Below are 22,532 nucleotides of genomic sequence, written 5' to 3'. Positions count from 1 at the left end.
TTCATTCCTTAGAGTGGAAGTACTGTATCCTTCAAAATAGAGAATTATGCTCAGTATATTTTTGTATACTACAGAGTTAAAGGCAGTCCAGTATAATCAGAGTATTTTAAATGAGAAACATCTTCAGGAAATCCTCTTTGGTAGATTAAGTAGTGTGTTGCTGGGGATTTTGGAAGACAGGTCTTATTTAAGGAGCCAAATTAAATGCGGGGGTATGATCAATCTACTTTGCCTAGCAGTGTTAAAAATAGAGTCAGTTTTTCTTATAGCATGTGGGTTACATTCCTGATGAGCCCAAAGTTCAGGAAAACTAATGCTATTATACATGCATTTTGATCAACCCCTTATGCGTGCCAACAATCAGTTTTTCCATCATTACAATTGCGTTCTTTACAGATAGGCATGAGTTGCCCGAAAAACGTTTTCCAGTTCCTCAGCTTGGGAGAAGTGGACCTACTAAAGTTGTTTTCTATAGCTTGATTTCAAGAGGCAGCTACATTTGCATTGATTAAATTAGGGTGCAGATATACCATTTGGGGGGGGTAAAGATGTAATAGAAACATTCAGGAATCGGTAGTTTTATCCAAATTTATTACCGAAAGTGTTCTCTAATATATTATTGTATTATCTACTTCATAAATTTTTGTTGTTAAATAATCCTTTTTCTAACAATCAAGTCCATTAGCACCAACTCTAATGTGAAGTAGAAGATCTTTGTAGAAATATAGTAATTCACTCCAGTCAGTCAATAATATTGAATCCTATTATGTTTAGCACACTAATTTGAGAGTAAGTGGGGCTTGAGAGTACAATAGAAATAAGACTCATTCCCTTCTCTTAAAAAGTTTACAGTCTAACTCAAGAGACTGATGCAATTATTTTCAGCATTCCTTTGAAAATGTTAGGTATTTCACTGTGTTTACTATTTAACCCAATAAACATACACATGAAAATCCTAAAACTGGATTGAATAATAATGGATGCTTGAAACAAGTTTCACTTTGACTGTAACAGATGGAATTTTGAAATCATACTTCCTGTTTTATTCAGTTTTTTTCTAAATATTTTCAGTCGGCAGAAAATTCATCTGGATATATCTTCTGTTTTATAGCTTTTTTTTGCCCTGAGAAATGGTCTTTGTTGTGTAACAAAGTGAGATTACCATATTTATGTGTTTAATTGTCCCACTTTGGGGCATAATTTCTGTAACATAAAAACAAGGTTGTGATTATTACAAGGTCATGTAAGAATTAAGTCTCACAATAAAGAGAGCAGAAGAAAAAAAGAGGCCAGAAGGGAAAGGCAAGAGGGTAATTGAGACTAGCTCTCTTCTATTGCACTCTCCCAAGAGCTGCGTGCAATAAGCCCTCAGTGAATAAACCCGCATTCCCTTCTCCTCTCTCCTCCTCCCCCCCCCCGCCACTGCTCAATTCTATTACTGCTTATGATTATGTGGTGCAAAAATCATCTTTTATTTCCTCTTAAAAAATTAGGGTGGGGCACTTATGCAAATGAATCTAGGATTTTTGTGAAGGTAGGATGTTTTGGTGATATTTCATGTTGTGAGTCGTGGTCTATTATGAAGAATATAAAATTAGGAGCAGAGATGAAGAGTGCTTCACTAAAAAACATTTAGTGGGAGGAGTAGGAAGGTCTCTCAGAGGGTTGGAGTAAATATTAAGAGAAATCCATTAGGGTTGTGGGAATCAGGATCATTTTATCCATTAGGAAAACTGAGTAGTTGGCCAGAATCCATCACTATTGGAAGCATCCATTGATATGTGTGTGTTCAACATATCTCCTGATGTTCTCTGTTCTGTTATCTCACTGATAATTCTTAAAAAAATGATTCTGGCAGTGCTTGGGAGGAGGAGGTGCTTACATGCTCCAGCAAATGATATTTTCTGGAGGGGGCCCACCAGAGCCTTAAATTGTCCCGGGAGATCACCAGAAGCAGAAGTATATAGAGAAACAACACTAAGATGGGATACAGTGGCCCCATATCCTGCAACTTCAGCGTGTTTTCATATTTCTTTGACCTTTAGTGGCGTGGATTTCAGTGCCCCAATTGAGAACCAAGGTAGTTTGTCTTGGTTAACACAATCTGTAGAATCCTTGATTAGGAAAACTTTTCACTAGAACATTGTTCGTTTTTGAATTGCTTTGAGCAAACTCTCAAATGGAAAATATTTGAAAAGAGCAGGGATATCCACTATAATGATTATGGTATTTGTTACATGCTCACTATGTAGTAAACACCGTTCTAAGCGCTGGGGTAGGTACAAGTTAATCAGGATGGACACAATCCCTGTCCCAGATGGGGCTCACAGTCTATTTAAATATATTTACTGTGGATATAGTTGACTTAAAATTCACTTTGTTTAGTGCCATTGTTCTTGTCTGTCCGTCTTTTATTGCCATTGTTCTTGTCTGTCCGTGTCCCCCAATTAGACTGTAAGCCCGTCAAACGGCAGGGACTGTCTCTATCTGTTGCCGACTTGTTCATCCCAAGCGCTTAGTACCGTGCTCTGCACATAGTAAGCGCTCAATAAATACTATTGAATGAATGAATGGTTTGTTACCGAAAAGGCCAGCTAGAACCTACAGAACTGGCCATGTTGTGTGCACAAAAAGACTGTCCCTTGTTGTGTTGTAGTGTTGGATGTTTGCAGCAGTTAGTGCTCTTTTTACTTTTGTCTCCTTGTCTCTCATTCCTTACAGTGTTTTTGCTCCAAAAGAGCCACTCCTTTCTTTATAGCCGTACATCACGCTGCTTTGTCCTTGGAGATCAACTCCCAGTTTTTATCTGGGATGCAGCATTTGCTAAGACTTGTTTTTTTGTGTCCTTTTCTCCTTGCTTTCAAGTTTCCCAATTTCAGCTTGACTTACTGCAGTTGTGTGGTATCCTTCTGTCATTCATTCCCCTTACATGGCCCACTCAGGGGAGCTGTGTTATGATGACTGTGGTAGCTTCTATGCTAGGAGACTGACTTCATTCCAGAACTTCACTGTTTGTGAGCTTAGCTTGCCAAGTGATGTTGAATGTGGCCCATAAATGATGCTGATGCCACTGCTCTAAGAACACTCAGTTGTCCATTAACATGGGGAGGGGGGGCGGGATTGCATACCTACTATAAGGAAAATAGGTTATGGTGCTCTTGCCGTGCCCTTCATTCATTCGATCATATTTACTGAGTACTTACTGTGTGCAAAGCACTGTACTAAGCACTTGGGAGACTACAATATAACCACAGGCACATTCCCACCCACAATGAGCTCACAGTCTAGAGGGGGAGACTCACACTCGTGTACAAACTAGGCACGCACCATCTGAAGAATCCCCAATTTCGCTGTTGCTATCTAACCAGAAAGTATGGTAGAAATCCACAGTCTTTCAGAATTGAGTGTATTGCTAATTCTGCTGTAGATACACTTTTTAAGAGTACTGATTTAGATAGGTTGTATTGTGCAAAATAAATTGGTGGAGGTGAATAACAATTAGAGGAGTACTGTTTGTCTCTTGCAAGTAGCACCCTCTCCTAGAATATGAACATTAGTGATCATTTGTGGGGGAGCCAAGGCCCAGAAACTAAAGAATGCCAAAGTGAAAACATCATATGGCTGAGAGCTGCAGACCAAGAAAAACTGTTTTAACCAGAGCAGCGAATAGATCTTCTTGGGGAGAAAAGGGAGGATGTGATGGTGAGTGGCAGAGAGCAGGTGTTCCTGGGAGGAGAGGGGAGGTGATGAGAAAGAGACAGCCAGCAAGGGCTGAGATTGGGAGTCAGACTTCACACTTCCCCCTGGCCCAGGTCCACGTGGATTGAGCCGTGGCCTCCAGTAGCCCCCTACTACAACGGTGGATAATAATGAAGCATATGTCTGCGAGTCCTACTCCATTCATTCAGTAGTATTTATTGAGCGCTTACTATGTGCAGAGCACTGTACTAAGCACTTGGAATGTACAATTCGCAACAGATAGAGAAAATCCCTCCTGGAATGGACTAGCCCAATGCAAGCTCTTCCTGACTTTCCTTAAAGTTAAGCCACTTGGAGCCTGTTGTTGGGTAGGGATTGTCTCTATTTGTTGCCGAATTGTACTTTCCAAGGGCTTAGTACAGTGCTCTGCACACAGTAAGCGCTCAATAAATACAATTGAACAAGTGAATAATACCTTGGGTTCCAGGAGAAGCTTTTCTAACATAATGGAACAGGGACTATGTTAAAAAAAAAAAAAATCAAGAGCAAAATGTGTTAGTGGTGAGATTTTTAAGTAGAAACCCAAGTCATGTTTATTTTCAAATTAAACTGAAAGTATTGGAGAGAAAAAGTATCCTGATTGGAGTTCTTGTGGGAGTCTTTTTTTAATCTGTTTTGGGAGAACTGTCCTTGCTTTGTATTTTTTGTTGGACTGAAAGGTCATCATGAGATAAAATGAGAATGTAAAACCAAGTAGTACTCGGTTTTAGGACACAGCTGGTCCCGAAAAATCTCAAAACACATGTGAGAGTGAATTTTCTGATAGGAACAATGTCATAAATGTGAAGTTGACTGCTGAGCCAAGTTCGCATAGCTTGTTTTTACCGAAATTGCACATTTCTGGGTCTGCAATGGGTTCCAGATGAGTAATATGACTACATTACTGAACACAGAGTCAGAGAGGTTAGACTGTAGGATAAGCGACTTCAACGGAAAGAAAATGGTCATGTTAACCCTCCTAGTGACTCCACCTGGCGGTACCCTGCACAGTGATTAATTTTCATTATTATTGTGCCCAGTTGCAACTCTTCCCTGTCTCCCAGGACCTCTACAGGTATGCTGAGACAGACTTACTGGGGTTGGGGAAAAAGCCTGGGAGGGCACAGTCATGCTTTCCTCTTCCCCGTCTTCCCTTGCCTTACCTTTGGTCCCTACAGCTATCTGGATCCTGGGGTTGTATGTGGGGAAGGAAGGGTAGGTGACATTGGAGTCCCTCCTGGCCTTCCATTCCCACCCCGGCTTGTCTGACCCACTCTGGGTCGGTCCCGGGTGTTGGGGCCATTCTGGCAGGTGGCAGAGCTGGGTTTCACAGCCAGAGAAGGAACCGGCTTACCTGTGAAACAAGTGAGAACTGCTCTAAAATAAGTTCCAAAATATGGCACTGGGAAGGAGAAGAGAAGAGGGCTCCTGGGGGATAGATTTGGGGATGTGTGTTATGGGTTGCATGAGTGTGAGTGGGTGCCACGTGGAAACTGTGAAATGATTAGAGGGGAAGAGGGATGAAAAGTTTAAAAAAGAGATGGAGCAGAAGAGGCAGGGGGAGGGCGGTGGAGTTGCTAGGGAGGGTGGATGAAGCACTGTTCTGTAGATGGTAAGTGGAGGAAGTGCCATCAAGAAAGATGATGGTATAAAGCCAGAATGGATGTAAGGCTGGAATAGAGTAATTATAGAAAGGTTTAAGGTGTGCTATTCATCATAATTTAAAACATCATAAATCGAGGAGTGCTGGTAAGAATATGAAAAAAAGGAAAACAGTAAAGAAAGGGCATTAGAGGAAAGGGAGGAAATTGCTCTTTCAAAATATTCAGTTAATTTCTTGAACTTTCCAAAGGAACTGGCAAATCAATTATAAGTAACAGTCAAAAATCAAATATCCTTTAAAATATCCTAGAAAAATGAAAGGGAAATAGGAGGGAGGGTGAAATATGGAGAGCCACTGTCTGCACCTGAAATGTTTAAAAATGAAACCGGCTCTCCGTCGGTACATCGGTCTGTCTGTCCGTCTGTCCGTCCATCTCTGTCTGTCCATCCATCTGTTTGTCCATCTGTCTGAGGTTGGGCAGCAGTGGGCTGCACAGACTCTGCCTGTCCTTGGACAGCCGGACAGATGTGTCTGCAGGCTCCCGGCTCCTGCTCCTCCGCCGCCCCCCAGACCCCAGAGGAGCAGGCAGGGTCCCCTCACAGGGAGGCTTGGCAGGGGATGGGGGCCGGAAACTGGGGGAGGGTCTCCCTCCCGCCCGGACACAAGGCAGCTTTCATCTCCCCGGGGAAGGAAGGGAAGAGCCAGCCATACTCGCTCAGGAACTAATAACAGCAGCATCAACAACAATCATTCAATGTCATTCCTTGGTCTGGCCAAATATTTTTTTCTTCTTTATAACTGGAGGTTGGAAGAAAATATTTTAGGAGAAAATATTGCAATTGATGCCACCTTTCAGGCTATCGAAACAAGCCAAAATGAACATCTTACAGAGCTAACTATAGATCTGGAACTGAAATGAAATATTGGCAAAAGCATATGCCCGAATTTCCTCAATGAATCCATAGCTCTTTGTATACATTTTGTCAGAATCACATAGCATAAAATAAATAGGGCATTGTTTTCCAAAACTGCTGACGTACCTTTAGACTGTTACCAGTTATAGTATGTTTCATTTGGTGCCCTTGGCTCATCATTGGTATGAAATAACTTTCAAATAAGGAGTGCAGTATGCTTGAGGATAAAAGGTTCTTGCTGTGGAGGTGTAAAACAGCAATGTTTTTATTGCTGCCTCAGTTTTGATTTGTTCTTACCTTATGAGGTGGTTTCTCTGGTATTTTATTATCCCCATTGAATGAAGTTGCTGGGCCAACATGTTCCATAAAGTGTGGTTTGGCATCTTAAAAATAAAGAAAAAAAGTCTCACTAAGAAGTCATAACATAGAATTGTAACCAAGTAAGGGAACTGTATCTTAAAAATGGCATTAAGCTATAAAATAAGTATTAACAGAGCAACCCTACATTGTGTTGCCCATACTGCAAAAAAAAGTCCTTAGTGAGGTCTTGGACTTTCTTTGAAGCCGTGATGTATAAATGGTTTCAGCACTTAAAGTTTGTCCACCTGGGAATTTCTCAAACTATCAATCAGTAGTATTTATTGAATGTTTACCCTGTGCAGAACACTGAACTAAGCACTTGGGTGAGTACAATTGTTAGTAGACATGATCCCTACCCCAAAGGAATTATAACCTAGTGGGCGGAGACAGACACTAAAGTAAATTACAGGTACAGGTAGGCAACCAAGTCTAAAGTTGTTTCCCCCTCTATAGCGAAAGCTCATTGTGGGCAGGGAACGTGTCTACCAACTCTGTTGTATTGTGCCCTCCCATGCACTTAGAGTGCTCTGCACACAATAAGTGTTCAATAAATACCATTGATGATGATGATGACAGTTTTGTACTGGACTTGGACAGGATGAATGCCCAAATGCTTAAGAGGGGCAAGGAAGTTTTGAAGTGAGAGTTGAGAAGGAAATAGGGTGGGAAGAAGATGTGGTTTCAGAAAGACCTTGAAGATGTGTGGGAGGAGTGGTTTACTGGATGTGAAGGGGGAGGGAGGTCTAGGCAGGAGAGAGGAGGTGAACAAGAGGGAGCAAGAAGACAAGAGTAAGTTGTGGGGAAATAACTCTTTAAGTTGTCTTAAAGCCCATGGCCAGGGAGTTTTCCTTGATATAGAGGGGAATGGACAATAATAATAATAATGGTGGTATTTGTTAAGCGCTTACTGTGTGCCGAGCACTGTTCTAAGCGCTGGAGTAGATACAGAGTAATCAGGGTGTCCCACGTGGGGCTTCACAGTCATATCCCCATTTTACAGATGAAGTAACTGAGGCACAGAGAAGTTAAGTGACTTGCCCAAAGTCACACAGCTGAGTGGCAGAGCTGAGATTAGAACTCACAACCTCTGACTCCCAAGTCCGTGCTCTTTCCACTAAGCCACGTTGCTTCTCTGCTTTGGACAACTACTATTGGAGATCCTGGAAAGTGGGGAAACATGCACAGCACAGTTTTTAGGAAAGTGCTCTGGGCAGCAAAGTTAAGTATGGACTGGACTGTGATTGATTGGTAATGGAAGAGTCTGTGCTTTTCCAAGTGCTTAGTACAGTGCTCTGCACACAGTAAGCACTCAATAAATGCGATTGAATGAATGGAAGCAGGTAAGTCTGCAAGGAGGCTGATGTAGTTGGGACGTGGCTAGTGCTTGACCAGGGAACGGCAATTTGGCTGGAGAGGAAGGGGTGGATTCTGGAGATGTGGAGGAAATAAAAATCTTGCTTATTTTTAAAAATCAGTTGTCTTGGGCTCGACTGCCATTTTGTTCAGTTCAACACAGAAATCAAGAATTTTTGTAAACCTTCCCTTAGGAGAATGAAGCACTTAGTACAGTGCTCTGCACAGAGTAAATGCTCAGTAAATATCATGGATGATGGTAATGAAGAGTGTTTCTTTTGAGGAGTTTTTTGGGAGTTTTGTTCCAAGTTCAACTTTATCCTGAATTGTTTATGTTGCCTCCTGCAACAGCACAGGATTCAAAATTGTTGAACTAAATGCCTTGCTAATGCTAATCAACTTCTTCTTTCAGTAGTTGATAGTTGACCTGATAGGACATCTATCAAGCAACTTTTCTGTATCCCCTATCAGTTGATGGTATTTACGAACCTTTACTTTGTGTAGAGTACTCTATTAAGTGCTTGCTCAAGTACAATAGGAGAGAGTTGGTAGAAACTCTCTATGTTCCCTAGGAGTTTATGGTCTACAGGCAGTAGATTACAGTCTACTATTACCTCATCCATTCCTACTTTCCTCCCCAACCTGTTTCAACCCTGGGAAGCTGAAGTCCTTCTCCTAAATGTCATGAAATGATGATCCAGGTAGTGATAATCCCACTGCACAAGTTGTCATGTAACCCTCAGACTTACCTTTTGGAGAGAGTTTATTTAGAATTTCAATTTCGCTTACATGATGACTTTCAAATCAACACTCAACCCCCGCCTCTTAGCTGTTCTCCTTTCGTATATTTCCAGGTTGATACCCTCACTGTAGCACTCATGTATCACTTTATGTTTGTTAGGTTATTTATTCACTTAGGCAAGTTGCTTTTACCTGTACTTCTAACTCACTGAATGTCCACATTTGTTCATAGGCCAGCTGTGCCAAGGTGGGGAACAGATTTTTTTTTGTCTTTTTTAAAAATATTCTCTATATTCCCCAGATGTCTAGGATTAAGTTTTGTATGTATTATTTTAATGTAACTGAGTTCCTTGTGCTCTTAGTTATGGTAACCCGAGTTTTCATCAGAATGAAATCCTATTATGGTTTTTATTTGCTAACTGTTTGCTAACCTTTTGCACTGTGTCTAATTGTGTTACCAGTGGGATCTAGACAACCTAGAGGGCTTGTGCCAAGATGCAGAACTTTTATTGTCACAGTCAAACTCCTGTAATAAAGGGACATAAAATGAATAGCTTTCATTAAATGAGTTTGGTGTTTAGAGAGAAGGCTGTGCTTTTAAATGTCACTTGGTAGAAAGGAGTTAAATGAAGCTAAATCACACTGATCCTCTTTCGCCCTTCTAAATTTTGTCACGTAGGGATTAGATGAATGTAGGGCAATTCACCTTGTTGCTATGGGCAGGGAAATTGTCTTTTTATTGTTATATTGTACTCTCCCAAGCACTTGGTACAGTGCTCTGCATAGAGTAAGTGCTCAAAAAATAAGATTGAATGAATGATTGAAGTAATGTGAATGAAGGGGCATTGCAGTAACTTAATGTGTAAGCTCCTTGTGGGCAAGGAGGGTGCCTTCCAAATCTGTTCCAAATCCCAAACACTTAGCACAGTACTCTGCACAAAGTATAAGAACTCTGTAAATATGATTGGTAGAATAGTTTCAGTCTAGTCCAGCACCTTTGCAAGAAATCAGAATGAACTAAATGTATGGTATATGATTGTTTTATTGCAGCATGATTTTTTTAATTTGTGGGTTTTGCTTTCCATATTTGAACTGTTCAGCTAATTGGTGAAATCTGAATTCATATTCTAAATTAGTGTTTGTGAAGAGTTCTTAGTGCATCCCCATCCACTTTAACAGTTTGAGTTACGTGCAGATTTTATAATTTACCTCATTTTAAAGTGATAATTTTTTGTCACACCATAGTCAGTGCCTGAGGCTTCAGGAAAGAAAAAATATTGAGTTTAGCAGCCTTTTTTTTTGTAATATTTAAGGCCTGTTAATGGCTCTGAAATAGTGTTTTTTCTGCTTTTATCTTTTCTTTTCAGCCAGAGCATTAGCATAGTTTTTCGGTAAGGGGTTGGCCTAAGATTCTAGTACGAAGTTCAAGTTCTTAAGAGCTTTTTTGTTATGTTCAGTCATATTTATTGAGAACTTTTGGGGTCCTGTAGTTTAGCATGCTAAACAATTTAGATAGTTTCTCAATTTTTCAATTTTTTTTCCTCTGTAGATCCCATTAAGATGGCAGACCAGAGGCAGCGTTCACTCTCTACCTCTGGAGAATCATTGTACCATGTCCTAGGGTTGGACAAGAATGCGACCTCAGATGACATTAAAAAGTCATATAGGTAAGGATGTGGAGTTTGGATTCCTGGCATTAGCTTACTTAGTTTGAAGAAAACTTGATCTTGTTCTGATTTATGGGAAAGGTTAAAGAAAAGCTGGTTTTATTTGGGGAAAAAAAAATAGTCCCGACGGGTAACATCTCACCTGGATCAGTTTTGTCCACAGGTATGAACCCCGCTCTTCTTGTTTCTCTTTTCTGGATGTAAGTTTTTTTTTAACTTCAGAAAATCATTTTCATTTAAAGTTTAAAAAAGAGACACTTTACATGCTTTTAAAATCACTGAATTCAAAACTTAATTTCGAGCAGCCTTGAGTGAGTTGTTTGAATACATTGAAAGATCTGTTTTAGAGCCTGGTTTGCATTAAGCTCTTTCTGATATGATTGTGACTGCCCAGAATGCAGTGATGCTCAAGAACTTTAGAATTTTAGTGATTTCTCAGACAGATGTTCATTCTGAAAGATTTCTCAATTTTAGGTTAGAACCAATATGAAGACCTTTTTTAAGATGATATTTGTTAAATGCTTATTATGTGCCAGACACTGTTGTAAACGCTGGGGTAGGCACAAGCTAATCAGGTTGGACACAGTCTGTGTCCCACATGGAGCTCACAGTTTTAATTCCCATTTTACAGATGAGGTAACTGGGGCACAGAGAATTGAAGTGACCTGCCCAAGGTCACACAGAAGACAAGGGGCGGAGCTGGTCTTAGAACCCAAGTCCTTCCGACTCCCGGGCCCATGCTCTATCCATGAGGCTTTGCTGTTGCCCTGGCGGCCTTTACATTTATAAACCTTTAAAGTGATATTTCTCAATTACCCCATATTTATCTTGACGGTGCATTCTTAGGAACTGATCAGACACATATTGTTCTGACTTCATTGTATTCATTTTTGCACCTATTCTATTTTGAAATTGTAATCTTTGCATCTGACTCCTTTTAATAAAATGAACAAGTGCCAATAAAAGTTCCACCAGACATTGCCTCAGAACAGGATACGCTGTTGCCATGTTACCTGTCCTCTAGGTGATGGCAAGTATTTTCTAGTTCGACTCAGCATTGAATTTCCCTCGAATAGTCATTCGTAAAAATCTGTTTGTTCGCTCAGATTTTTCAGTGAACATTTGGTCTAGAGATCGAGTCAGCTAATTATATCAGAATTTTCCTCCAGTCCATTTTAAGATTGTAGAGCGGTTGTGTAGCTGGGGAAGGAGAGAAAGACACACAATTTTGTTTTCTTCCCTAATTATTGTAACGTGTGATGAGATGAACAGGACACCAGAGGTCAGTAATAAGCCTTGTGTCCCTTCTGCGAAAGGTTTATCAGTCAACGGCTGTTAATTGGGCACCCACAGTATGCAAACTGCAGGACTTGGATTCTCTGGTGTGACAGTCATAATATTTGATGCCGTTACTGCTTTATTTTTAGCATCGTTGAAATAGAACCAATTTAGGAGACCAAATTTAGGAAGCCATCCTTCCTGTGAATGAGGTAAGGAAGGCATTGTGCCCTCCCTTTCTTCCTTCCCAAGGAATTGGCGCAGAAGTGGAAAAAATCAGCAATCATGCCGTAGCAAAGTAGTTTGCCCCTGTAGAGTTTGGAGGAAACAACGAGAGGGCCTTTAGACGTGACTTAACCAGGTTTAAACAGCAGAAAAATATTTCTTTGTTTGTAGGAAACTTGCATTGAAATATCATCCGGACAAGAATCCAGATAATCCAGAAGCTGCAGACAAATTTAAAGAGATCAACAATGCTCATGCAATATTGACTGATGCCACAAAACGAAACATATATGACAAGTATGGCTCACTGGGGCTTTATGTAGCAGAACAGTTTGGAGAGGAGAATGTGAATACTTACTTTGTGCTATCCAGCTGGTGGGCAAAGGTGAGAGTCAAGGATATTTTTACTCTTAAGCACTCAAGTAAGCTCTCTGAAATCTACATCAAATCTTAAATGCCCTTTGGTCATGTTCTCTTCGTCACTGTCAACAACTGCATTTATTGAGCACCTCCTATGAACGAAGTACTGTACAATCTTCCAGACTTGATCATCTGTGGAAAATCTGTCTGAGTGTTTACCAAGTTCTCCTGTGTTTTTCATGGCCCTTTCACTTGCAAGATGGTTATTTCTCTTTGTGTTAGAGCTTTTGAGGCACCCACTTTATAATTAGGATTTTTAAGGTTTTGTCCAATTGAACTTCAGTTTTAATCTTAGTCCAAATAATCAATTTATAATTCCATTTTTTAATTTTGTTTTTCTTCACACTTTCTATGCCAAATTAGGCATGAGTAGGTTTGCAAACCCACACTGCTCCAGTTGACTTGGGTCAATTTAGGGAAATGGTATGATGAATTGTCAGTATCTCTGCCTTAGATGAAATCAGCATGTATTTTGGAATTTAGTATCAGGAAGGTTTAGCCAGTTTTAAATGCATGAAACATCCTTTTTTGGGGGGTGCTTCACCCCACTCTTTAGAGAGCCTGGCCCATTTCCTTGAATAATTGGCACCTCATAGTCTATTTGAGTTTATCTCTTGCATGAGTGTCAACTTTTGTCTCCTTCAAAAATAGACCTCTCACTTCAAAACCAAGAACTGGATATTTTTAAGTTTGGGGTTGACACTGGAGTCAGATAACTTTGCTTAATTTTGAGTGCCTTGACTCCGCTATACTGCTAAATAAATAGCAATGATGGTGAGTGTTCACTTAGCCATTTGTGTCATTTGCATAGAGCAGAAGGAAAAACTATTACTGAAGAAGGGCTTGCCATGCAGGTGTTTTATATGAGTTTTATAAATAAATGCCAAAGTGAAGCCTGGAATGAAAAAAAATGCCTTTTTTAAAAATTTAAATCTGAATTTATTTTTTTTTGTAATTAAGATTTTTTGAAACGTGAAAAATTAATGCTGCATTTATAGTAGCCAGAATATTGAGTTCTGCCCAAGGCATCCAGGGTAGATCTAATTGTATTTGATCACCAATCGAAACTCTTTTGAGTAGTAAAGAAACTCTTGGGAGGGCAAAGATGAAATAGGCCTTTTCAGGATAAAATGAGCAAACCTTTTGGATTGCTGTAAAGATTTGTTTCAAGAATGAAAGAATTTCTCACCCCCCTTTTAGGCTGTTTTTCCTCCCATCTTTTTAAGTGAAATGTTTCTTTTAGTGTTAAATCATCATTGCTGTCTCTAAACAATAATTTTGGGATCGTTGTACAAGGATTGCTACTGCTTAAATCCCACTCTTTGGAACTGATCCTAATCATTAACCACAATATCACACAGAGTTGCTTGAACATGAATGATGTTTTGATTTTTTTTTTTTTGAGGGGGAAAGGAAATGTCACATTAATCTTTCAACCTTTTCATTTTGAACTGATGCTATTTTTGAATCCAGGTCAGTTTATTGATGTGGTTGAGATGTTTGTTCATTTTAATTTTAATTGAAGCCTTCCTGGTGAGGTGATGAAACATGTCTATTCTGGGAGAGAAAGTGTCATGTTTATAGTTTCTCTTTTACCCCCCCTCTTGCAGGCTCTCTTTGTGTTCTGTGGGCTCATCACGGGCTGCTATTGCTGCTGCTGCCTGTGCTGCTGCTTTAACTGCTGCTGTGGAAAGTGTAAACCTAAACCTCCTGAAGGTGATGACCAGGAATACTACGTTTCTCCAGAGGACCTGGAGGCGCAGTTACAATCAGATGAGAAGGGTAAGCACCGTTGCCAGTAATGGAGGACCAACTAGATTCACTGTCCACGTGTGCGTCAGTCAGTTGCATTTACTGAGCACTTGCTGTACTATATGCTAAGTGCTTGCTGCACTAAGGAGAAGCAGCCTGACGTAAGTGGATGGAGCCCAGGATAAGGACCTGAGTTCTAATCCCGGCTCTGCCACGTGTCTGCTGTGTGACCTTGACTTCTCTGTGCCTCAGTTGCCTCTTCTGTAAAATGGGGATAAGAGAGTAAGCCCCACCAGGGACAGGGACTGAGTCCAACCTGATTAACTTGTATCTACCCCAGTGCCTAGAGCAGTGCTTGACACATAGTAAACACTTGTACCATTATTATTAATAGTAATGATTTTTAAAATGGTATATGTTAAGTGCTTACTAAGTGCCAGGCACTGTGCTAATCTACTGGGGTAGATACAAGCTAATCAGGTTGGACACAGTCCCTGTCCCTGGTGGGGCTCGCTTTCTTATCCTCATTTTAAAGATGAGGTAACTGAGTCACAGAGAAGTTAAGTGACATGCCCAAGATCAAACAGCAGACAGATGGCAGAGCTGAGAACCCATGTCCTTCTGATTCCTAGGCCCGTGCTCTATCCAGTAGGCCACGCTGCTTCTCTAAACACTTGGAAGATACAATATAACAGAGCTGATAGACATGTTCCGTGCCCACAAGGAGTTTACAGTCTACAGGAGGAGTTTACATGGTAACAACTAGAAAGGTCCCCAAACTTGGACTAAACTCCCTTGTGATAAAAAGCTACAGATTCTGTAATTGAACTGTCCTTTTTTGATGAATATGGGGTATATGAAATGTGATCAGTAAAAACAGAAATGAGTGGGGTTTTGTTTTTTGTTTGTTTTTTTAACTCGTTAGGTTTCCCCACTTTCCCTAGTGGGTTTTGAAGTAACATTAGAACCGTGGGAAGAAAAATTTTAAAGACTCAGCGTGAGCTTAAGTGATGCGTAGCTGAAACCTGAAACATTTTAAATCCAACATATTTTATAGTGGAAGTAAGAGGAAATAATTGAATACTCTTGGTGCTACTGTAGCAACATTGTGGTCTACCATTATTAGTGTCACACAGCTGCCAAATCTCAGCTGGTCTTTTAGTGGGAGAAAATGCTGTAGACTGGGTATAATCAAATGCTGCATCCCTGAGTTTATCACGGTTTAGTAAAGCGCATGTTTGTGTTTTCTTTTTCGTTTTTCAGAGGCCTCAGACACACCTATTGTGATACAGCCAGCATCAGCCACAGAGACAACTCAGCTCACAGCCGATTCCCACCCCAGCTACCATACTGATGGATTTAACTAAGTTTTAAAAATGCTGTAATTAGAATGGTTAAATCAGTACCTGGCCAATTCAACGTTAGAATCATGAACAGTAGAAATAGTGAATGGGGAGGGAGCAACTCCTGTCACAATGGAAGGGCAGCCGCTGACCTGCCGAGAATATTTTGTAATCTCTTCAGCCTTTTCTGTCACCTTCAATGTCGTATCTTGATGATACATGAAGTGCTGTAGCATGCAGTATTTAAAGCAGTTTAGCTACGGTCTTCCTTGTTTCTTTTTTTTTTTATATAGCATGTTTGGGATTACGTTCAATGTACGTCCGTGTTGTAAATGTATCGAGGAGTTACCACATTAAGAGTATGATGGAGACATTCTGCATTCTCAGCAGGGGTACCAGCCTAATTTTGCTTTTCCCCAGACCAAGAAGATAAACAAAAATCAATGAGAAGCCATCTGCTTCCATACATTTGAACTGTGATGACCTTAAAAAAGAAGGGAGTGGGTTCATCATTTTCTAGCAAATGCAAGAGTACTTTCCCTCTCCCCAAACCTGTCTCAAACAGAGAGGCCAAAATCAGAGACATTTCTAGGTGGGGATTTTCTGGTTGGCTCAAGTCTTTCCCATTTACCTCTTTACCTTTCTATTTGTACTCTTCAGCCACCCAAATGATGAACAGCTCCTGACCCTCAGAAAACTGTTATATTTTGAAGGACTCTTGGAACGTGTAAATTACTCTGTAGAAAGCATTGCCGATTGTGCTTGTGCGATGTATTGTTTGCACTTGATCTGTTCAGCCTTGTTTACTTCATGCCATTGTAGTTCTCCCTCCACACACCCCCCCCCCCACCTCCCCTCAGGTAAATTTGTTGTAGAAACTATAAAAGAAAGAGTAACTTTTTGGATATCAAAACCAAATCATGTGTGAGCAATGTTTGAAACTGTGGTCTTCTGTATTGGCATTTGACTTTAGAGGCTTTGCTTTAGATTATCCCAACAGCATTTGCTCTATGCTGTGACTATCAGTGGTATTTTTAGCTTCAGTTTTGTATAACAGATTCCACTAAAGGGAATTTGAAATTGGCAGGGAGAGGAGGGGTTAGAACACATCACAGCAGTTACACACTACACCTACACTTGAAGTCGGAACTGCAATCTGTAGTGATTTCTAGTTTGGTTAATTTGCTAATTCCATGCTGTCCTCTCATATTTCATCCTTTCATTTCATGTTCCTCTGGTCAGCATTCCCTGTTGAAAGCCTGGTTAGTGGGACTCTCTCTTTATCAGGTTTAAGGAATCACTTTTGAGAAACACAAGGCACTTTGCTTGGATCGCCGTTGGTGCTGGGAACTCTACCACAAGCCCCACTTGACACAGACTCCTCATTGAGGATGAAATTTACGCTTTTCATAGATATAGAAGAATTACCATCTGGTAAATGTTCCCGGCCTACCCTTGCCCACATTTAGTTGATGTAAAAGGTCCGAGAAGATATGGTTTGTAAATTTGCACTGTTGAGCAGAAATGAAACAAAACATACCTAAAATCCTTTATCCAGAGAGAACTTTTGGGGGGCTTCTGAGTACCTATAGAATGCAGTAGTTCTTGGATTACCAAAAAGCAATGGGGGTGGCCAATTTATTAGATAATATTGTATTCCAGTTTGTCAAACTGGATTTATCAATTGCATTTTCAGCTCTCTTTAAAACTGAATCCTATGTTCAGCAATCTTTTGGTCATTCCAGTTCTGTTAAGCACTGATGTTTCATTCTAGAAAGTTAACAAATAATATTAGATAATGATAGACTCTTCAGATTAATATGTCAGGTCTTGATTAAGATGCTTTTAACCAAATTCAATTCATCTGTGGTATGCGCCCAGTTAACAGAAGCTGGGAGAGAATATTTTGTGTGTCTTTGCCAGTAGGTTCTCATGGAAATCTGTTCCAAAACCCTCATGATTCTGTATGATGATCAGGTTGGGGGACTTGTCTTTCAAGAAGCCAAGAGATCAGATACTTATGTTGCTGTTTTGATCATAACATTGAATCCTCCTGGGGAAAGTTAATGTTGTATTTTTCATGGAATTCTGAACCACAGTGCCGAGCAAGACATCCTGGATCAGCCCGGAGGTATGTTTCCCAAGACCATTGATTAGTAGGACTGATTCATTGTTCTCTTAGTCCAGGGCTCCTACTTAGAAGCACGAGGGGGTTTAAAGCGTCAGACAGGCCTCTGCCCTCCCAGTGAAAACCAGGGTGACAGCACCAGCTGCTGAGCGTAAATTGGGGTGAGATTAGGGAGGTGGAGGAAGCCTTGACTATTTTATAATTATTGCCAAAATGTACGTTAGCTAGTTTAAAACCTCTGACTGCAGCTCTGAAAGGTCCAGCTGAGGTCGAGATGATTTATTCTTTGAAAACTTTTCAAGGATAAATGTTGTGTAGTGCTGGTTGACCTTGACAGCATGCCTTCCCCCTGTGCATATTTCAACAAATCATGCTGAGGAGATGTACAATAGGGAGCCCTGACTAGTATAAAAATTGGAAGTAATTGGTAAGAGCAGGCACAAGCTTTCATCACTATATTCATCTTTGGAGTTGGTTTTGAGAGTGAATCAATCTCAGTGACCCTTCATGCTGGTTGCCCTAAGAAAACTTCAAAAGGAGAGTTTTGCTCTTAGAATTAAACACTAAACAACAGGAAATGTCTGTATCCACTCTCTTGGGTCACCAGAAGTGTATGAAGTCAGCACAAAAAGGCCATCACTACAATAGGTAGTTAAGGGCTGATTTAAAATTCCGACAGTTTATTTCTGTTCTTTGAAAACTGGGAAATTTATAGGGAATTTCATTTTAGTCCACCCTAAATGGAATATGATGGAATCACCGGGGAAGCTGCTGGGCTGTTTACTAACCCAGGAGGATGTTACAGCTTCAGTTCCATTAAAATCCATCGTAATAGTATATCAGAAAAAATATATTGGAAGTGGTTTTCTTCCAGAGCTGCCCAAAACAAAATTCAAATTTTCAATTAAAACGAAATCTTGAAAGAGTAGAAGGAACTGTGATGTAATAAATGGTTATGATCCTTCTACTGCTGCAGAAGAAATACAGGTATCAGGTCTTGGTAGTTAGAAGAAGAAAGTCATTTTCATTGATTTTGTCGAAGACTATAGTCTCTATTACAAATGGTTTTGTCACAGTGCACTTTCCCCTTCCCACTGAATAGAACTTTGTAGTTCATCTGTAAGGATGGGGTGTTGGCTACAACTTTTAATTTCTGGGTTTTAGACTAGTGTCAAGGGGATCCTAATTTTTTTTATATATAGATAAGGTAATTCATTAGAACTTAGACTCAGAGGATCCTTTTTCTTGTGTGTCAAAGTAGGTTGCCATATTTACTGTCCAGTTTTACAAATGCAATTTAAAAAATATTAAAATGTGTGGGAGAGCAGGGGAGTAGTATAGAATTTACGGTCATTAATTTTTTTGCACATCAGAATTTAGTGGAGGAATAGTGGCTTCTGGACCTCGAACTACAATGTGCCAAGATTCAGCCATGGTCCTGGGTCCCAGATTTACAAACGGTCAATATTTCTTTTAAAACTGGAATTGTGGTCTGTGTCCTAAACTGGCATAAATTGCCAAGGCTGAGAAATGCAACTGCTGGCAAACTCAAGGCCCCCACGATCACTGTCTGAGATGCAGAATGTATCCTTCCAAAACTTGAAGCTTTAACTTAAACAAGAAGCAGTTTTTTCTCTTGTGCTTTGTTAGCATCAACCTTGAGCTTTGCCTTTTATTAAAGTTCACCACCTTGTAGTATTTGCAGTATATTTATAGGGGGTGTGGGTTTTGGAGAGTCAACTTGAAAAAATACCTAAAAACTCGAATCTTAAAGTCCACTAAATAAAAACTGTTAGCAAGGTAAGGATCCATGAATATATGCAAATTTAATCCCTCTAGTATTTAAAATGGTGGGATTTTGAGACTACATCTTGGGGCCAACAATGCTTGCTAGTCTTTTAGAAGAGAAGCACTGCATTCTCTAACTCCACTCTGCTGCTTAATATCAGTCAATGCTTTAACAAAAAAAAAAGGCCATTTTTGCTAGTGACCAAACTTCAGTTGAGGCAGCTGATGTTCCATTCTTGAGGATGTGGAAGCCCCACTGACTCTGGCCCTTAAAGCCAGGAGTAGAAGTTTCCCTTGAAGTGCATTAAGTGGCATTGCACCTGTGTTAGAAATTGGTTTTATTTTTGTTGGTTAACTGTGTAGAAAATTGTTTAACTGAATTTGTATATAGACTTGTTTGTGTAAGCGTCTTGATGACGACGTCTGATATTATGTAGATTTCTATTTCCACACAGTGATGTTTTAGATCCATATTATCTTTTTAGTCTTATTTTTAGCTTTGTAATGTTTATAAACTGCTTTAGATATTAGTGCTCCTAGTGTTCTTTAACCTTTCTGAAGCTCTCTGAAATGGACCCAGCCAGCAGAACAAGTCAAACCTATTTAGGAAAAAGGTTGCAGAACAAGGCTTGAGGGAAGAAGCTCTAAATTGTAAAACTGCAGAGGTGGGGTTGGCAATAATGTTAAACGTCCTATTTAGTGAAAGGTGCTCTTACCCCTAACCAGATCATGTTATAAAGCCCATCTGGTGATTTATACTTTTGTTCCGAGCTCAATCGCTTTTTACCCTGCAGCCTCCCTCCTTTTCCTCATCTGCGCCTCCCACTCGCATCCTTTGCCCGTTGCCCAGGGATTGGCTCAGCACTTTCATTCACCAGCTCCACTTTCACCTCCAGTGTGTTGCTAAACAGGCCAGTGATGCCTTATGGCGGTGACTGCCTCGTGAAGCCTCTCTTCTGTGAGATTGCAAATCTGACTCCATCCCTAAAGCAGAGCCCTGCCCGGGGACTAGTGTGCAATATTTAGAAAGCACTCCATTAAACTGAAGAAATTAAGCCCTACAGGGATTTCTGGAGAAGGAGAGGTCCACTGTCTCGACAAAATTGCTTCAATTCTGGGAGGGCTGCCCGGGAAATTTCACAGACAGTGGTTTATACAAAGCTATTGGTACATAGGCAGATAGTCTGTCAGAAATGGAGATGGAGGAAAGGGGCTGAAACGACCCGATGGCACTTGTCCTGCAAGACAAGCTTGGAAAATGCCCCATGCATGATTTAGGATTTATTGTGTAACCTTTAAAGGTGGGAGAATTGAATTCTCTGATTCTTAGTCTCTGAAATAGAGGGTGACAATCCAAAAGACAAGCTGGCTTTCCTTCACTGTTTCACCACCCCCAGCCATGAAGTGATTTTGTTGTAGCATTTGTCATTCTTGCACATTCAGCAGTTGGTGCCTGTGTGGCCAATTCTGAATCCTCTCAGCTGCCATCAGACGGTCACTAAAGATTGTCCAGAGAGTTGGGGTGTTCTAGCCTAACTCTCTTTTTAAACAAAAGAAATAGAAGGCAACCATAGGAAGGAGGTTTGGAGGGAGAGATTTGGGAATGAGTGAGTTGAGAGCCAATGTGAAGGAGGTACTTTTGCTGAGCCTTCTAATATGTAGAGGTACGAATGCATAAATATAGATCTTTGGGGGATTTTTGTCTAAATCTGGCACCTGTGGGATTGGCAGAATGAATTCTTTCCCTGTCAGTTTCAAAGCAAGGTTCAAAACACATGGTGTAGGTGTGGAATTGTGATATTGTGTATTTGTGTTGTGTGTATAAATGTGTAATATATATTTATACAACAGGTGTGGCATTGCTGCTGGGGAAATTTGGCTCCCGAAACTACTCCTTTGAACCCTTAACTTGAAAGTAGAGTCAGTTGTATTTATTGAGTGCTCTCGGTGTGCAGTGCACTGTACTAAGCGCTTGGGAGAATACAATACAAACAATAAGGGAATGGCAGTTTGGGTCCCAAGCCTAAGCTTTCTTCTTCCAGCTGCGGAAGGGCAAAAACGGAAAAACTAGTTTAAATTTTTTTAAAAGATCCATAGCCTGTTGTGTAAATGAAATGTGGTTGAATGAGAGATCATTCCATCACCAAGGTAAAAATCCCATTTTCAACTTGCTTGTGGAGTCCCTGGAGATCTCGCCGTGATTAGAATAAGTACATCTGGAACATGAGATGTTCAGTCCCGTCTTCTGTTGCCTAGCCCAAATGCCCTTTTTCCTCCTAAGGACAAGGTATTTGAGATGAGGGTGGCACAGGCCCAGCTGCAAAGTATAAACCAGAAATGAAGCCTCCCACATTGGTGACTGCCCCTCGAACACCATCCATTTCCTGCTCAGTTTTGGTGGAGAGCACAAACCAACCCCCGCCCTCCTGGGCCTGGTGGCCTTGCCTCAAGTAAACAGCACAAAGCACAGAGCGTTTCCTCGTGAGTTACCGGCATGACAGAACACGAAAGCCTCAGCAGTGTTTGGAAGTCTTTTCCTTTAATATTGAAATCCATTTTCGGACTGTCGGGCTCAGTAGAGAAGCCCTGAAACTTGCCACTCTACAACAAAATTTTGGGTGTTAACATTCTTTAATTTGATGCTTTTGTCCCACCTAAGCCACCGGCAAGCCTGTCTCCTCTTACCCTGTCCCCTTTTGGGATGGGGAAAGAGAAAAGGGATTGGATTTCTGTCATCCCATAACCATATGAAACAGGAGTAGTAGTTTGGGGGGTGGTTTGCACGGAAGCGAGGCCTTGAGAGAAGCGATTCAAGGTGGATTTTATTGTATTGGGAAGATGTAATGAGAATGAATTTTGCATTGTATTGCAACTCTGGGGAGAGGGAAAAACTTATGTTAAAAAATAGCAATGTAAAAACAATCTAAGAATAAACGCATCTGAAAAAGCGATTATATATATATATAGACATATATATTTTGTTATGTTACTAAAGGACCATAGTTTGAGTTGTATGTAAGTAGATGTGGCAGTTAGAACCTCGTGGATTGAACACTTGATACTACTGAGCTCCTGTACATACATAAGGTTAAAGCCGAAGGAATTATTTTATGATTTAGCATGGTAATTTATGTATTGTATGTCTGAATATAAAACTAAAATAAAGATTGCTAAATTATCTGAAACCACTGTTGTAAAATAAATGTTTTCAATGCAGATAAA

General features: G+C 40.4%; 1 protein-coding gene and 1 long non-coding RNA gene across 3 annotated transcripts in view; one reads left to right on the top strand and one right to left on the bottom strand.

Annotated features, from left to right (window-relative positions):
• Positions 1 to 10,733, bottom strand: part of LOC114813724 — a 16,533-nt gene extending 5,800 nt beyond the window's left edge. For both annotated transcript variants that reach the window (XR_003761459.1, XR_003761458.1), the window contains exons 1-3: positions 10,519 to 10,733; positions 6,553 to 6,638; positions 4,902 to 5,092 (exon numbers count right to left, since the gene is read on the bottom strand). This is a non-coding gene — a long non-coding RNA (uncharacterized LOC114813724). The remainder of the gene's footprint in view (positions 1 to 4,901; positions 5,093 to 6,552; positions 6,639 to 10,518) is intronic.
• Positions 10,233 to 22,532, top strand: DNAJC5 (DnaJ heat shock protein family (Hsp40) member C5). The gene is made up of 4 exons (XM_001509712.4): positions 10,233 to 10,376; positions 12,051 to 12,264; positions 13,910 to 14,081; positions 15,315 to 22,532. The coding sequence occupies exons 1-4, from the start codon at positions 10,270 to 10,272 to the stop codon at positions 15,416 to 15,418; spliced, it is 597 nt and encodes a 198-aa protein (XP_001509762.1). The 5' UTR covers positions 10,233 to 10,269; the 3' UTR covers positions 15,419 to 22,532.

The sequence above is a fragment of the Ornithorhynchus anatinus genome, chromosome 8, assembly GCF_004115215.2.
Source record: "Ornithorhynchus anatinus isolate Pmale09 chromosome 8, mOrnAna1.pri.v4, whole genome shotgun sequence".
Lineage (NCBI taxonomy): Eukaryota > Metazoa > Chordata > Mammalia > Monotremata > Ornithorhynchidae > Ornithorhynchus > Ornithorhynchus anatinus.
The sequence above is the reverse complement of the archived record's forward strand: the minus strand, read 5'-3'. Positions and strand labels throughout refer to the sequence as shown.

Bases quoted from the DNA above. Each gene is read 5' to 3' on its own strand.
- DNAJC5 (XM_001509712.4), top strand. From the start codon at position 10,270: ATGGCAGACCAGAGGCAGCGTTCACTCTCTACCTCTGGAGAATCATTG. The intron at 12,265-13,909 runs GTGAGAGTCAAG...CCCCTCTTGCAG, and splicing joins TATCCAGCTGGTGGGCAAAG to GCTCTCTTTGTGTTCTGTGG. The intron at 14,082-15,314 runs GTAAGCACCGTT...TTCGTTTTTCAG, and splicing joins GTTACAATCAGATGAGAAGG to AGGCCTCAGACACACCTATT.